Here is an 18,692-nt window from a genome sequence, read left to right as displayed (position 1 = left end):
TATAATTATTTGAGTACATGAATGTTAAAGTCTTTAGTTCATGACAACCAGATAACCCTGAAGAAGACAGACACTAATCATAAAATTCTAATACTGTGTGTCAGATTCCAAGATGGAAGCATAGATAGAGTTGTTATGGTAACATACATAAGTAGGTAATGCACCTGACCTGGCTTAGAAATCAGGTGAGTTTTAAAGCCTGAAGAGGAGTTAACCAGGCAAATAAAGCACAGAAGTGGACTGATTAAACAAATATATGAAGTATAAAACAACTTATTATTTAAATATACTTTCAAGAATTGCCTGACCATAAAGTATGAGAAATGATTGAGTGTCAGGGAGTTCAGCAATCATTATGTGATATCCCAAGCAACTTAATAGGAAGAGTTTGAATCAGGGAAGTGGCTTAACTGTATTTGTATTTTTAATTACTATGATAGCAATGTGGAGAATATAGTTGAATCTGCTAGGAGGCTATTTCTGTAGCACAGATCAGAAGATGCAAAGGCTGTATCATACTTTGACCTTTTGGGCCAGAGAGATTACAGTTTTTCTACAATAGAATTTGTTTTTTTCCCTTGGATATTAAAAAAATTAATTCTCATTCTGTGTTTTATATCATAAATATTTAATAGCATCTTATTAAATAATTTAAATTTCTATACAGCACCTCTTCAACTGGGTTGTAGTTCCTTTATGTTAGGTGTGTTTTGATATTTAGAATTATTTCTTTATAAATGAAATTATAAGCCAGGCATGGTGGTGCACACTTGTAATCCCAGCATTTGGGAGGCTGAGACAGGAGGATTGTGGTTCACGGACAGCCTGAGCTACTTAATGAAACCCTTTGCAACTCAGTGAGACCCTATTTCATAATAAAAGAATAAAAAATAGGGCTGGGGGTGTAGCTCGGAGGTAGAATGCCCCTGGGTTCAATCCCCAGTACTGCAAGTAATAATAATAATAATTATTAAGAAGAAATAATAATATATACTAATATTAATAATATAATATTATCATTATAACATAAAATAAATAAAAATTTAAAGTTAAAGGGTATATATGAAGTTCTTGAAATGTGTTATCATACTTTTTTCTGGAAAGGTAAAATTTTATACCTTTATCAACAATATCTGAGTATTTTTATAACATACTTGCCAGGATTATTGTTTTTTAAAAAATTGGCAATTGATCAGATAAATAACTTTTCATTATTTAACATATTTCAAACATATTCGAACATAACATTCGAACATATTTCTCAGTATTAAATTATTTTCATTTTACATTGTTTTTGTTTTTCTTATCAAATTATTTAAGCTATAAATATATATACTATATTTATATAGCAGAAGTGTTACCTTTATGTCATATTTGTGCCATTTTTGTCAGATCACTTATCTTTTAATTTTTTTATCTATATGCTTTTTATTTGTACATAAATCTAATTTTTCTGAATATTTTTGTTGCTTTACATTTAGGATGCTTTTCTTTTAACATATAGTCATTTTTATATTCTAGTTTTTCTACAGCTATTTTTCTTAATGTATGGAGTAATGTGAATATCTAGATTTGTTTGCAAAATTAATAATTGTACCAACATTATTTGTTGAATGATTTTTCCTTTTAGCCTGTAAATTGTTTTTAATATAAAACTGCTTATAATTTTATTTGTCCTATTATTCTTGAGTCAGTTAAATACATTTTCATACCTTTGAACCCATTACATTTTTTAATGATGTTAGAAATACCAGTCCTCCCCAGAAGTAGATTTTAAGCTTAAAAATTGCAGATTTTAAGGATAAAAATTGCAATTAGGCAGTACAACTGCTGAGAACAAGGAAACCCCTTGGATATAGGGACATGCAGGGCATCTTTCAGGTGTGTGAAAGCACATCATTTGATCTTATAGCCATGTAATTAGAAAATGCAACATATTTCAAACACACAGTGTTACCCAGAGTAATGCTTATTGAGAGACTTAGGTAGAAAGTCTTTTCTTTCCCTCCAAATCTAATTATTATATTTTATTGGGAACTGAAGTTGAGAGCTTTGACTAAAAAGAACAAAGCTCGTGCACGTTCTCCCTCTCTCTTTCTGAAATGATATATAAAATAGAACAAGATTCCTTTATATTTGCTTTATAACCTTTTATTCTTTGTGATTTCTAAAATCTCTGCCCCAGGATAGTATTTACATAAAGCTATAAATAGTATATCATTACAATTATTGGCTAGAGAGAGTGGCTAGCTATCTCAGTTTTTAAAAACTGGATTAATTTCAGCTTCCTAGTATCACTCAATTTTGAAAGGACAAAAATTATTAACATTTTGAAAATGATTTTTCTCTTCCTTGGTTGTGACTTAGATATAGTAAACATGTTTTTGTTTTTGAAACTATGCTTCAAAAGATATAGAATTAGAGATAAGCCTCAGCAATTTAATAAGACCCTCAGCAACTTAGAAACTGTTTCAGAATAAAAAAAATAATAACAGCTGGGGATATAGGATGGAGGTAGAATGCACCTGGGTTCAATTACCAGTAGTCTCCCCGCAATATAAAATAGGCAAGTCAGTTTTGTTATTTTGCTGATCATCTATTCTGGATAGCAGAAACTTCCATTTTGGCCAAATATTTCCATATAAATTGGGAGGAGGTGAAAGTGAGAAGAGATGAGAGATAGGTATTTGATTTCTTTGAGTTACATTAAAATAAAGTATGCAATATTATTACTACCTTAAGTTTATTTAAGCTTGATAGAGCTGACTGTAATAGACCTGTATACAAAATTTCACTATGATTTGCCTTATTCTAAGATGCATGATTTTTTTTCACTTTTTAATGTTCCCTAAATTGGTTTGCAAATTACTAATGATGGCATCTAAGAATCACTGTGGGCCAGGTGATGGTATGGTTTTCCTTTTTGGTGTGTGTGTGTGTGTGTGTGTGTGTGTGTGTGTGTGTGTGTGAGAGAGAGAGAGAGAGAGAGAGAGAGAGATATTGAGATTTTGTTCATATTATTTTCATATTATTTAGTTGTATATATTGTTGATACCACATGGCTGAATTTAATTGCTATTTAAAATGTCACCCTAAACTGTATACCAATATGGTACACATCTATAATCTCAGTACTTGGGAGGCTGAGATAAGAGGATCACAGGCTTGAGGCCAGCCTTAGCAACTTATAAAGACCCTGTTTCAAAATAAAAAGCATTGGAGATGTAGCTCAGAAGTTGATGCCCTTGGTTTTAATCCCTAGTACCAAAAATAAATAAATGAATGAATGATTAAATAAATATCTCTCTACTTGTTTTCAAAAGCTTTAACATCTTATGCAAGATGAAAAGAGGGAAGGTGGGAAGGAAGGCAAGCAGGCAGGTCAACCATCAAAGCCACAGCATCTAAACATACAGAGTGGATGTCACTGACTTAGAGTAAATCTCAGCAACAGTAAAATTGTAAAGAAAAAATCTAAGTGATTACAAAGCATTGTCATTATTTAATTGCCATTGCTTTTTGTTCCTTGTGATATGACATACTTTGTGATATTTGCATCTTAGACTTAATGAAAATACATTGTTTTTCTTTTTTTTTTTTTTTTTTTTTTTAAATTTTACTTTATTGGTGCACTGTATTCATACATCATAGTGGGATACAAACTTTTGTAGACATACATGCACACATCACCCAGTCAGCCCCCACCCGATCCCCACCCCATTCTCTCCCCATCCCTCCCTCCCATGCTTGGCTTAGTGGTTGACATCTAGTATTATAGCAATTTATCCAAAATTAAAAATGATAATCTCACATAACAGTTTCATTTGTCTGATACCAAGATTTGATGTCTTAAAGATAACATTTCAATATTTCTTTTTGCTTTCTTTCTTACCAGAGAATATTTTTTTCTTTTTTTTTTTTAGGTGAAACTATCATATATTTATTTTTCAGAAAAAAATCTATCCTGATATGGAATATGGACTCTAGATACCCAAAACAATCTCGAAGCAAAAACAAAGCTAGAAGATGTATATTTTCTGATTTCAAACCATATAAAGCTACAATAATTGAAACAGTGTAGTACTGTTCTAAAGGCAGATATATAGACCATTGGAGTTAAATACAAGCCTAGAGCTAACTTCTTCCCTATATTGTCAAGTTATTTTTGACAAGGTTTCCACGAACATTTGGTGGTGGAAATAATAATCTTTTAACTAAATATTGTTGAAAAATAATAATTACATGGAAAAGAATAAAATTGGACCCTTACCTAATCCCACATACAAGTATTAACTCAAACTAGATAAAAGACCTAAATATAAATCTTAAGACTATAAACTTTTAGGAGAAAATCTGGGTCATAAAACCTCACAACATTGAAATTGGCAGTGATTTCTTGGATATGATTTCAATGGCACAGGCAACAGAAGAATATACAAACTCCCTAAAAAATAAAAGAAAATATTGTATATCCAAAGACAATGTAAACAGAGTTAAAAGTTACTAATAGAATTGGATAAAATATTTCCAAATGCTATATCTGAAGGTATATTAATATTCCAACTAGAAATCCTAAAAATTAACAATAAAGGCAAACAATACAATTTAGAGATAGGTAAAAGACTAACATAAATAATGAATCTCCACAGATAACCAATCTTAGCTGTCTGTTGGATGGAAACTCTTGTTTCTCTGGTTCTGGTGAGTGTTACCTATTTCTTCTTTGTAGTTAATCTCTTTGAGTATTTTCTCTAGCGCTGGTTTTGAAGACATAAATTCCTTCAGTTTCTGTTTGTCATGGAAGCTTCTTATTTCTCCATCTAATTTGATAGAAAGTTTTGCTGGATAGGAAATTTTTGGCTGGAAGTTGTTTTCTTTCAGAGTTTGGAATATGTTACTCCAAGCCCTTCTGGCTCTCATGACTTGGTTTGGGAAGTCTGGAGTGATTCTAATAGGTTTGCCTCTGAATGTCAGTTGGCCCTTTGTTTTTGTTGCCTTTAAGATTCTCTGCTTGGCTTCCACATTGGTCATTTTGACAATTATATGGCGTGGGGATCCTCTTCTCGGATCCTGTCTAAAGGGAGTTCTATAAGTTTCCTGGATCTGTGTATCAACCTCTTGCTCTATATTTGGAAAATTTTCTGCTATTACTTCCTTGAAGAGATTGTTGATCCCTTTGGTATCACTTTCTTTTCCCTCCTCTATTCCAATTATTCTTAGGTTAGCTCTCTTAAGATTGGCCCATATTTCTTCAATGTCAGATTCCTGCTGTTGGATATCTTTTTCTAGATTAGAAACTATGCATTCATTTTTGGATTGCACATCTTCTAAGAGCGAGATTCTGTTCTCCATGTGGTCTAATTGGTTGTTTGTGCTTTGAATTGAGGCCTTTACTTCATTAATTGCATCCTTTATCTCTTTTTGGCTCTCTCTGAGTTCTTTTCGAAGCACCTCTATTATTTCTACAGTTATTTTCCTTATTTGATCTTCTAGAAATCTCTGATTTTCTGTTTTATCAGGTTCTGATGTTGTGGGGTTGTGCACATTCATTACTTCAGTGTTATTCCTCTTTCCCATGATTTCGGAGGTTTGTGCCTTCTCTGGGTTCTTCCCTTGGGTCACTATGGCTTCACTTAAGGTGCTCTGGATCTCGAGTCTGTATTATCTCAGACCCTACTACTCCTTTACTGGGTTGTATCACAGAGTCTCCGACCCAGGGAGTCGATAGAGGCTGCTTTAAACTATGGGGGGTGCCAGGTTGCACGTTCTCCTATGGTGTGATATCTCTGCCACCACCACTCCCTCACTGGGTCAAGTCTCAGGAGGCACAATACTGGGATTTCTCCTCTGTGGCCCGCAATTTGACTCACTGTTCTTCAGTACGTAGATGTAGCTGTACTGGACTCGGTGAATTCACTGCTGCTGCCGCCGCCGGTGGCAATATGGCGCCTCTGCCACGCCCTCGGCCATGAGGCTGGCGTATTTTTTCTTCTCTGGTTTTGATTTCCACTCTGAATCCCTGCAGCGTGTGCTGAGCTCAGCCACTGGGAGCTTTAAATGCTGTCTGCGCCGAAAGATCCCGCCTGGCTGTTCCGCATCGGCTCACCTCGGCTTGCTGTAGCCGTCCGCTGAGTTCGCTGCCGCCGCCGGCAGTATGGCGCTGCTGCCGCGTCCTCGGGCGCGTGTGTCTCCTCTGTGGCCCTGAGCTCTGTTCTCAGTCTGCTTTCTCTCTGGAGCCTGGTGGTTTTTTTGTTTTTCTGGTGATGGTGTTTTCTGGCTATGAAAGGCGCTCTTTTTGTGGTAATGGAGATTGGATGTTAGCGGGACTCTTAAGCCCCGCTTTTCTCGGTCGCCATCTTCCCGGGACATTGTTTTTCTTTTATAATTCTTTTCTTTATTTACCTGAAAACTGTAGGCAGATTAATTAATTTATTGTGATGGGGATCAAACCCAGGGCTGTATGCATTCTAGACAAGTGCTCTACTACTAAGGTACACCACCAGCCCTTGGGAGATGACTTTCAAGTACAGATGAGTGAGTCCTCTTATGTCCCATTATCATCAAGATGTTATTTAACATAAAAAGTGGCAGCATAATGTGGTGGGAAGAATACTGAAACAGGAATTAGGCATTTTCAAATTCTAGCTTTACAACTTACTTACTGTGTCACTTTGGCCAAATCATGCCCTATATACTTTAAGGTTATTATGATGCTAAAATGAGATACATATACTATTATGATAAAAATTATAAATGTAACTTGTTACTACTGAAAACTTTTAATTTGCCTGAACAACATTCAATAAAGTGTTCTACATAGATGGGGGAGACTCAGACTTTGGTGATCTGGCAGAATGAATATAGAAGGGCATTTAATCACTTTATGATTAGCTTTATGGTCATATTTTAATAACTCATATCCATATTTTGAGACATTGTTATGGAAAACTTTTATTTCTAGGTTTGAATGAAACCCTCTGTGGATAAGAAAGCAAAGAAATGAGAAGGATCTCTTTTCAAAGTGGTTCCTTGTCAGTATTTATCATATCTTAGCTGTGCTAAATCAGTAATTTATACTGGAATACTGAGGGACTTTGTAGAGCATGCTCTAAAAATTTGTCTTAATATACTGTACTGTAAGAGAGCTTTGCAATAAGAAATGTAGAGTTTAAAAATAAAATAAATATTAATAGTTTTTGCACTTCTTATGGTGTTGACTTTCAACTTCCTTTAAAAGACATTCTAAAACTTAAATTTACATGTCTTTATTGCTTTAAAAATAATTGGTGGATTTAACACTCTTGAAAACAAATATCAAATTCATAAGTTCAGTATTTTCTTGACATGCTGTTTATTAAGATTCCCTGAGGATGACAAATTTGTATTCATCTTTGTAGAGCCTTTCAATGTATATTTGTTTAATCTCATTTTATAAATTCTTTATCTCTTATGTTTTTGTTGTCACTTTATTTTTTTTCAGAGACATAGAAATTTATTTAGGGATGTAAGAGATACACATTCAAAGGAAAACATGGGACACCCCAAAAGTGAGATAGGCCCCCTTGGGAATGCAGGGCTCTTATTTGTAGGAGACTTTCAAGAGGGGTGGGCAGGAGGAGATAGGTTAAGGATGACTCCGGTCCACTAGTCACAAGGTGATTTAGGATTGTTGCCACTTCTGAGAGAGTTGGGTTGGTAGATAAAATTAAATCATGGTTTGGAATAATATTTGTACCCAGTTAATTTGAAGTACTGTTTCATTAATAAAAAGAGAAATGCCATTTTTTGTTGTTGTTGTTTGTTTGTTCGCGGTACCAGGAATGGAACCCAGGGGCATTGTACCTCCAAGCTACACCTTCAGCCCTATTTTTTTAGTCTTTTTATTTTTGAAACAATGTCTCACTGAGTTGGGAAGGGCCTTGCTAAATAGCTGAGGCTGCCCTGGAACTGTGATCCTCTAGTCTCTGGTCTCCACCTCCCTAATGCTAGGATTACAAGTGTGTGCCACCCTGTCCGGCTTGCCATTGTTTTTAATAATACATGTTCTTTTGTTTCTTGAAGAATAAATTAAAGCTATACATATTCAAGGCATATAATGAAATTCTAGGAATTTTCTGAATATTCAACCACAAGTATGGTAGGGATAATGTGTGTACTATTTTTAATTACTTTTTGCTCTAGAGTATGTATTTCTATTTACTTTCCCTTCTGTACTGTAGGAAGAAAGTGATTCTCTGAGCATCAGAGAATCTATATTCTTAAAGAAATGATAGAAGATGGAGAAGAATTAAGGGACAGAGTGTTAGGAGAAAGACATGGTAACGTTGTAGTCAATGAGTGTTGGTTACATACATCGCCTGTACTATTATCCAAAATGTATTAACTCTTATTACTTGATTTTTATTTTGGTGTTTATTTTACATAAAATGGTTCTTATTACAAGGTTTAGCTGGGCATGGTAATCCCAGTACTTGGGAGACTCAGGAGGATCGAGGTTTGCAGCTAGCCTCAACTACTTAGTGAGGTCCTCTGCAACTTAGTTAGACCCTGTTTCAAAATAAAGAATAAAAAAATAGGGCTAGGGGTGTAGCTCCAAGTTAGAATGCCGCCTGGCTTCCATCCCCAGTACTGCAAAAAAAAAAAAAAAAGTCTTTTATTATATAAAATAGATTTCTAGTTATGAATTAGATTTAATAATTCGTCTTCTATGTGTCCTAAATAAAGCATTGAAAGAGAACAGCTCAGAGGTTGTACAGCCTTTCCTAATGGGTTGTGGAACCAAGGAACCGAAGATCACCCAGTTATGTTTGGCTGCCATTCAGAGACTCATGTCACATGAAGTCGTGTCTGAGGTAATATGAAAATTTTATTAGAACTGCACTTTAGAGTTAAATCAGTAACTTGTATAGGGATGAATGAAACATATTTGATATTTAACGTAAAACATTCTTATGAAAAGCAATGCTCTTGAAGCGAAAAGCTTAATTTAAAAATATCAAGTTGTCTCATTAAATACTCATAAGTAATAAATAAAGAAGTACATTTTGTCAAGTCATTTATAATATAAGAAGTAACAGTTCAGTAACAAATGGTAAATTTAGGATAAAGCAAATTTTATTTATTTATTTATTTATTTATTTATTTATTTATTTATTTATTTTGTGGTGCTGGGGATGGAACCCAGGGGCATTCTACCTCCAAGCTACACCCCCAGCCCTAATTTTTATTCTTTATTTTGAAACAAGATCTCACTGAATTGCAAAGGGCCTCACTAAGTAGCTGTGGCTGTCTGTAAACCGGGATCCTCCTGTCTCAGCCTCCCAAGTCCTGGGATTACAAGCGTGTACCACCACATCTGGCTATAAAGAAAATTTTCAATATCCACAATTTTTTAAAAAGATAGACTAGAAAATAACAATTATTTTCTAGGTTATCTGAAGTGATAAGAGATTGTTCATTAACTTAAATATGTTTTGCATCTAATATGATGGTGGTAAAATAAGAAAAAGTATTTTATTACTATGAATCTACATCTTGCTTTCAAATTTTAATGATTTTTTACCTCAGTTTTGCACTCTACATGGTGCTATAGTAGAAGTGGTAAATTCTTTTGCCGTTAATGTAACTTCCTGCACAATGTCACATTTAATTGAGTACACAGTGTGTTGTTGATTTGGGTTGCATTTTGTTTTCTATAGCATATTATAGATGAAGCAACATAAAAACAGTGGACTTGTAGAGCTACAAGTTTCATATGAATATGAATACATTCATATTCATGTTTAGATGAAAAATGCCCATGTTATTATGGAAATTAGCTTTGATTTTTGACTGAGTATTTCAGAACTGCATGCTATTAGTTACTATGTTATATTAAAAATTTTTAGCCAGGCATGTTAGTACATGCTTGTAATACCAGTACTTCGGAAGTTGAGACAGGAGAATGGCAGGTTTGTGGCCAGCCTCACCAATTTAGTGAGGCCCTCTGCAATTTAATGAAACCCTGTTTCAAAATTAAAAAATAAAATAGAGCTGGGGGTGTAGCTCAGACGTAAAATGTCCTTGGGTTTAATCTCCAGTACCATACACACACAAAAAAAAATTCTGACCAGGCTGGGCGTGGTGGTGGGCGCTTGTAATCCCGCACTTGGGAGGTGGAGACAGGACAGCGCAGGTTCAAAGCCAGCCTTGCTGGCTTAAGAGACCCTGTTTCCAAATAAAAATATAAAAAATAGGTGTCTGGGAGTGTAGCCCAGAGGTAGAAGGGTTTCCAGGAACCCCAGGACCACCAAATTAAAAAAAAAAAAAAAAAGATTCTGACCAGGCATGGTGGCACACATCTGTAATACCAGTACTCAGGAGGCTGAGACAGGAGGATCAAGGTTCACAGACAGCCTCAGCTACTTAGTGAATCCCTTTGCAGTGAGACTCTGTTTCAAAATAAAGAATAAAAAATAGGGATAGGTGTGCAGATCGGAGGTAGAATGGTTCCATCCCCAGTAGCGCAAAAAAAAAAAAGAAAAAAGAAAAATATTGAATTAATTGAGAGATGTATTTGGCTCTAAAGATCTAGACATGTGGTTTTTGTTACTATGATCAAGAAGTTCCCTCCAAGTGAGGTAAGATTTGTCTAACTTTTCTTATTTGGAGACCTAAATACCTGCATTATACTTGTTGACAATTTTTAAAATAATTTACACAGACTGCGGCTGGGAATATAATTAACATGCTCTGGCAGCTAATGGAAAATAGTCTTGAAGAACTGAAGCTACTTCAAACAGTTCTTGTTCTTTTAACAACCAATACAGTAGTTCACGACGAGGCACTTTCTAAGGTAGGAAACCTTTTTGTCAGAGTTTATAAGTGCTTTGAGATTGTAGTTGAATAAGCTGGCTGAACAACAGTTTGATGCTACTTGAAATCAAAAGCAGCTTCTCTATAGCTATTGGGATGATCACTAGTGTACTTTAATAACCATTGGTCCCATTTTTTCCATATTAGAGTTGAAAACTTGTCAGGATGCTTAGGCAAAGCCCCTTAAGTATTGCTGATGGGTTTAGTTGTAAATAGGAAAGAAGAGAGAGATAAGAGAGAAAAAGGTGTTGTATGTTGCATGGTATTGCCTTAGGTATTTAGATACCTGTGATAGCTCTCCCTTTCTTCTTTGAAAAATAACTTCACATGTATGTGTTACATAAACCAAATAGTTCAAATCTGGCTCTTAAGTGGCTAGAAGTCTTCTTGCAGCACTTCTACCAGATTAAGTCTGCATATGTGTTAGTTATTTCTCATTTCCTCCCTTCTCCCACCCTCTTTAGACCATATAACAGCTGTCTTGTCTTTAATTCTTTTAAAAGTTTTTAAAATTATAAAATATTTCTAAAGAAGAAAAATACAGAGTAATAATGCTTTGATTAATGACTTATTGTCTAAGCACTGTTTTGGACTTTCAATAATAGTTTTATTATGTGCATACTATTAAGGATGATGGTTTATAAATTGAAAAGTATACTGTCACATTAAACTATGTATATTATTTCAACTGACTATTTCTGTCTCTTCTAGCTACTCATTTGATGCTTTTAGGTCATAATGAGATTTTACTTAGTTGCAAATAGTTTATTCTTTCAGTTTCATATCTACTATGTTAAATATTTACATATTTTAGTATATACTTTAGTTGTATACATTTCCTTTTGGTTGGTAGCTATCAGAATTGTTCTGATACATGTATTTTTTTGGTGGGGGTGTTTGGTAGTGCTGGGGATTGAACCCAGGGACATTCTACCTCCAAGCTACGTCCTCAGCCCTATTTTTGGTTCTTTAGTTTGAAATAGGATCTCACTAATTTGTGGAGGGGCTCACTAAGTAGTTGTGGCTGACCAGGAACCTATGATCCTCCTGTCTCAGCCTCCCAAGTACTGGGATTACACCTGTGCACCACTACAACTGGCCCTGATACATGTTTTTGAGGTTATCAGTTGACTTATAAAAAAAATAAAAACTGATTGTAGAATTTGTTTTAGTATGTTAGCTAATTCAAAGTGAAATATTTGGGATGAAAAATCAAGTATGAAGAAAAAATATAAAATTGAGCAATCTGAAAGCTTCTGTATAGATATATAATATGCTTTTCCTTTATGTTGAAATATAGAATATAAGCGGTATCAAAGACATTTCTTATCAAAATGTTTAATATAATTAGGGTGATAAGGCATAGAATCTAAACTACCATTATTATTTTTTTTTCCTAGAATGACTTCAAACTTTTAGAAGAACACATAGTAGAAAATCTTTGTGATAATTGGGTTAGGCAAAGATGTCTTAGGGCATGATATTCATGAACCATAAAAGAAGGCACAGAATGGAGGGGAAAAAATTCACAAATATCTGGACTATATAAAGAACTCTTAGAATTATTTTATAAGAAAAATTGAGTAAAAAAATAGACATGATTTCAACAAACATTTCACAAAATAAGGTATTCAAATGGCAAACACATGAAAAGAGGCCATTATAACATATGAACAAAGTGCAAATTAAAACCATAAGAGTTATAGAACAGTTAAAATTTAGAGAGACTGGCCATATCAGGTATTCTGGAAGATATGGAATAGTTCTGAAGTCACATACTGCTGGTGGGAATGTGAAAATTAAACCTACTTTAGGAAATGGCAGTTTCTTAAAAAGTTAAGCCCATATTGCTGTATTACCCAGCCATTTCACTCCTAGATATTTTCCCAATGTAAAGGAAAACATAAGTCCTCATGAAGGCTTGTATGCAAATGTTAATAGCAACTTTATTCACAGTAGTCTAAAACTTAAAACTATTCAAATGTTTACCAACAGGTGAATGGATAAGAAAAAGGTGGTATACTCAAACTACTGATACACAGAACAAGATAGATACATTTTATAAATATTATTTTAAGTGCAAGAGCTGAGATAAAAGAATGTATACTTTTGCCTTTTTATATAAAGTTCTGCAAAATGCTGTTTATATAAAGTTCAACAAAATGCTGGCTAATGTATAATAAAAAAAAATAGGTAATGTATGGCCAGTGGTGGAGGAAGATGGGCTGCAAGATGCATAGAACATTTGAAGTGATGAAAATCTTCTGTATCTTGGTTATTGCCATAGTCTCATGGGCCTTGATATCAGCCCAAACTCATCAAATTATATACTTTTAGGGGATGTAATTTATTTTATGGAAATTATACCTTAGTTAAGTTTAGTTTATTTAAAGAAAAAAAAGATAATTGTATTTATTTATCTGCTTGGCAATTTATGTAATTTTTCTCCTAGTGATTCAGTGATACAACAAATTTTGAATACTTTGTATTTGCGAAGCAAGTCCTGTAAAAGCATGGTACATTGTTATGTACATATTCAAAGAATAAAAAATTAAAAGCTGTATTTCACATTATTTTAGCTAATCTTACATAGCTGTGTATTTACTGTGGGTTTGAATTATTTTAAATTCTGAGGATTTTTGTAGTTCTGTTGTATAAAAGGGTGAGACTGATTTATGATTGCAACAAACATTTAATTTGAGGTTAAATCTGATAAAGTTAATGGTCACATTCTTCAGTCTTATTTCATGCTAAATGAAAATTGTTCTTTTAGGCAATTGTTCTTTGTTTTCGACTACACTTCACAAAAGATAATATTACAAATAACACAGCTGCTGCTACGGTGCGACAAGTGGTTACTGTTGTTTTTGAGAGAATGGTTGCTGAAGATGAACGACATAGGGGTAAAGTGATAAAAGTTGTTTTCTTTTGATTTTGGATGATTCTTGTATGCATGATTTCCTTTTTATTTTCAACCTTTGTCCTAGGAGCATAGAATACATAAAAACTAGAAAACATTGAAAAAGTTTATTCTAACATTATATTAATAATGACAGTTTTTTTTTTTTTTTTTTTTTTGGTGGTACTGGGGTTCCTGGAAACCCTTCTACCTTTGAGCTACACTCCCAGACCTATTTTATATTTTTATTTGGAAACAGGGTGTCCTAAGCCAGCACGCGCGGCTGGCTTCGAACCTGCACGATCCTCCTGTCTCTGCCTCCCAAGCGCGGGTATTACAAGCGTGTGCCACCACGCCCGGCTAATAATGACAGTTTTAAAAATAAATCCCTGATAATTTTATCAATGTATGAAGTAGACTGGTTTTTTTGGTATTTCTAAGATATACATAATTTTATATTAAAGATGATAATTTTACATTTTAAACCAAATAGCATCATGTGTATTTTTTTAGGGGGGGGTGGGTCTGGAGATGGAACTCAGGGGCTTTCGACCTCTGAGCTACACCCCCTGCCTTATTTTTTTTTCTTAAACAGGGTCTCACTAAGTTGTAGAGGGCCTCACTAAGTAGCTGAGGCTGTCCACGAACCTCAATCCTCTGGTCTCAGCCTCCCGAATGCAGAGATTACAAGCATGTTCTACCACTCTCGGCTTCATCATGTGTATTTTTAACCAAACATTATATCCTATAAAATTTTCATGTTATTTTATCTACATAATTTAACTTTTAATAGATATGTTGTATTTTATGGCTATTCGATTACATAATGAGCTAGTCTTCTATTGGACAATAACACTGTATTTAGTATTTTAGAAGTGTTTTGACAATACTTGGGAGATTGAGATAGGAATATCACAGGTTCAAAACCACCCTAAGCAACCTGAGGAGACCCTGTTTCCAAATAAAAAAAAAAAAATAGGGCTGGAAGTAGAGCTCAGAAATGGAATGCCCCTGAATTCAATCCTCAGCACACAACTCCTCCCCCAAAGGAGAAGTGTTTTGAAAAAGTACTGAGTTAGGAAATACATTCTAGCTAACTCTTAGCTACTGACTATACTGATGTAGTAATAGTGGCAGATCAAACAGTTAATTTTTTTAAGATAGTGAGATGGTAGAGGAAGTAATTATATAGTAAACTTTTATATGTTTGTTTGATACCTAAAGGCACCTTCACAGATTATGTGAGTTTCATATCCATGAGATATAGGGGCTAAAGAATGGGAGACTAAGCTGGGTGTGAAGGGGGATGCTTGTAATTCCAGCATTTGGGAGACTGAGACAAGAGGACCAAGGTTCGAGGACAGCCTCAGCTACTACTTATTGAGCCCTTTGTAACTCAGACCTTGTTTCAAAATAAAGAACAAAAAATAGGGCTAGGGGTGTAACCCAGGGAAGAATGCCCCCGGGTTCCATCCCCAGTACTATGAAAGAAAAAAAAAAAAAAGAATGGGAGACTAGGATAATCAAGTGTATAGACAAATATAATAGGCTTATTTAAGTGAATGTAAAAGCCGGACATTGTGGCACACGCTTGTAATCCCAGCATTTGGGAGGCTGAGACCGGAGGATCGTGGTTTGTGGACAGCCTCACCTACTTAGTGAGGCGCTTTGCAACTCAGTGAGACCCGGTTTCAAAATAAAGAATAAAAAAAAATAGGGCAGGGGGTGTAGCTCATAGGTTGAATGCCCCTGGGTTCCATCCCCAGACCCACAAAAATAAATAAAGTGAATGTAAGATAGTGTAGAATGATTTTTCTGGCATTTTGTATAAAAATGGGTTGCCATTTATTTTTCAATTTGGGGGGATAGTTCTGAAATTATAACTAAAGCTTAAAATGATATAATCAAGTATTTCTTTTAAACATGCCTTTAAAAAAGAATATATGATTGATTAAAGCTATTATAAACTAAAACTTGCTCTATTTTGATTACAGATATTATAGAACAACCAGTACTAGTCCAAGGAAATAGTAACAGAAGATCTGTCAGTACCCTCAAACCTTGTGCTAAAGATGCATATATGCTCTTCCAGGTATGTCAGTTGATAAAAATATTTTTATTATAAAATATAGTTTTAAAGTTGGGAGGCTGAGACAGGAGGATTGCACAGCTTTGAAGCCAGCCTCAGCTACTTAGTGAGGCTTTCAGCAACTAAGTGAGACCCTGTTTCTAATAAAGTATAAAATAGGTCTAGGAGTATAGCCTACAGTTAGAAAAGCCCCTGGGTTCCACTCCCAGTACCCTCCACACAAATATATATATATATATATATATATATAGTTTTATATGAATTTTTATTTCAGAATTTTGTGTATGATTTAGTTTTTAATGTGAAAACATTTATCTATTTTTTTTTGTGTGTGTGTGTGTGTGGTACTGAGGATGAAACCCAGAGGCTTTCTACCTCCATGCTACACCCCTAGCCCTATTTTATAATTTATTTGGAACAGGGTCTTACTAAGTTGCCGAGAGCCTCATTAAGTAGCTGAGGCTGGCTTTGAACCTGCATAATCCTCCTGTCTCAGCCTCCCAAGGACTGGGATTACAAGCATGTGCCACCACTCCTAACTTTAATGTGAAAACATTTAAAACATGTTCAAAATACATGAAATTGTTTGATTTATCTCCCTAGGACCTTTGCCAGTTGGTGAATGCTGATGCCCCTTACTGGCTAGTAGGTATGACAGAAATGACTCGAACATTTGGCCTCGAATTGCTTGAGTCAGTCCTCAATGATTTTCCACAAGTATTTTTACAAGTAAGCCATTGATAGTATCTTGTAACAAAATTAATCTTTAATGTTTTCTGAGATATATTTTCAAGACAGCAACATGTATTTTTTTCTTTTTTTAACTTTTATTGATGCCTTATAGTCTCACATCGTAATGCAGTTCATAATGTTAATGACATACATGCACACAGCACTTGGTGGGCTTTTCCTTGTCTCTCTCCATATTTCCCCCTTCCCCATAAAAATATTGAGGTTGGCATTGGTATTCTCATATAAGTGCATAATGTCAGTGTATTTCTTCATTAATTTTCTCTCCCACCCACACTCCCCAAGACCACCTCCCTGGCTCCACTGGTGTTTCTCCTTTATTATCTAATGTCCCTCTTAAATCCCAATTACTCCCCAGCTTCTGCATAGGAGAGAAAAAACGTGACTCTTCACTTTCTGTGATTGGCCAATCTTATTTAACATAATGTTTTCCAGGTCCATCCATTTTACTGTAAATGACATAATTTTGTTCTTATTGCTGAGTAGAATTACATTGTGTGTATAGACCATAATTTTGCAATTCATTTATCTGTGGATGGATTACCTGGCTTGATTCCACAAAAACAAGATAACACATGGCTAAAGTCTTTTGCATCTTTTAATGTAGAAAATGACATGTTACCATGTTTATGGCAGCATAATTCATAACATCTATTTTTCTACATTAAAAGGTGCAAAGGACTTAAAGCCTCAGATTTTAGATATATAAGTGTTACCTTACTTTTCTTAGTTCCCCGCCATTTTGAAATTTTTAACATTAGAAGAAATTCCTAGATACTTATCTAGTCAGATATTTCCCAACATATGAGTCTATTAAAGGAACTGCAGATGAGCTATTTTTATGAACATCTAAAAGCCTAAAGGAATTACAGATTTTTACTTGTTTACATATAGCTATGTGTTTTTTGACAGCTTAAATAGAAAAAGGTGACTACCTTTTTATTAATAAATTACATTTATTAATAGTAATAAATGTAATTGGTTTATAGATGTTTTAAGAATGTTAATAGCAGAAAAAGAATATATAACTTTTCTTTCACTTTTAAGAAACTAAGGTCCAAAACTGATTCAGAGACTTCCACAAGATTCTTTAGTTATTAGCAAATCTTAAATTATAATTTAGATGTTTTAACTACTAATATAACTTCTTCCCTTATGCTGCCTCTCTCTCTAAGTAATCTGTCTTATCCTTTGTTCTTACCTGTAAAATGTATGAATCAGGTGCCAAATAGTTCTAAGAGACTTAGAACTGAAATTATTTTTATATGGTTCATAAATTTTGGTATACATTAGGTGACTATTAACTACTTTTATTGGTAATAAACAGTATTAAATGATGACTCCCTTTCTTATAGCAGAGCAGAATAAACAGTATGTATATATAACTTTCCAAGCAGTCTTGTGTAAAATGTTAGTCATAATTGCTACTCCTGTTAACTGCTGTCTACATGCTGTGTGTGCCAGTTCCTTTCACATCATTATCTCTTCAGTTTTCCCAATGCCTGAGGAGTATCAGTTACTATTCTACACATAAAGAAACTATAGCTTGCAAAGGGTTAAATTATTTGTCTAAACTTTCACAGTGCAGTGGAGATGAATAACATTGAGTACTCAACCTGACGGAGGGTAGGTGATGAACAGAATAGATGATGCTTAAACTTATCTTGAGTAGTAGAGTAGTAAATTGGGAGATATAGTGGAATAGGGAAAGAATAAATACTCCATGCAGAGGTAGTTCCAAGAGCAATTACCATGATTTAGGGTCAATTTTCTAGAAATTATACTCTAAGATAAGGACAATTGAAAATTGAAATTAACCCTTCTCACTGAACAGTACCTGGCACATATTAAACAGTCAGCAAATAATTGGTGGATAAATCAGAGAAATATAGTAGGTGATTAAAAAGGCAGTCTCAAAGATGACTTCTGACTTTCTGGCTTGAGCACTGAACAATTTCCTAAGATGAAATACTCTATAGGCAGAGTTTTTATTACAAGGAATAAATTATTTCATACATATTCACTTTGGGGCCTCTTGAGGTTTGGGACTGAAATTATAAATATGAGCATTGATGGCGTAGAGTTACTAATTAAAGTTAT

The 18,692-nt window shown here is 34.4% G+C and overlaps 1 protein-coding gene across 3 annotated transcripts in view; it reads left to right on the top strand.

The window, feature by feature from the left end:
- MON2 (MON2 homolog, regulator of endosome-to-Golgi trafficking) overlaps window positions 1–18,692 on the top strand; it is a gene marked incomplete at both ends in the record, with an annotated part of 113,198 nt that overhangs the window by 15,781 nt on the left and 78,725 nt on the right. For all 3 annotated transcript variants that reach the window (XM_080705651.1, XM_080705650.1, XM_080705649.1), the window contains 5 exons: window positions 8,725–8,852; window positions 10,703–10,834; window positions 13,628–13,757; window positions 15,748–15,845; window positions 16,446–16,571. In XM_080705651.1, the coding sequence (XP_080561777.1) occupies window positions 8,725–8,852; window positions 10,703–10,834; window positions 13,628–13,757; window positions 15,748–15,845; window positions 16,446–16,571 (614 nt within the window). The remainder of the gene's footprint in view (window positions 1–8,724; window positions 8,853–10,702; window positions 10,835–13,627; window positions 13,758–15,747; window positions 15,846–16,445; window positions 16,572–18,692) is intronic.

Source organism: Muscardinus avellanarius, assembly GCF_963383645.1.
Source record: "Muscardinus avellanarius genome assembly, chromosome: 11".
In the NCBI taxonomy this organism is placed as follows: Eukaryota; Metazoa; Chordata; class Mammalia; order Rodentia; family Gliridae; genus Muscardinus; species Muscardinus avellanarius.
Note: the sequence above shows the minus strand (reverse complement) of the source record. Positions and strands in the feature narration are given on the sequence as shown.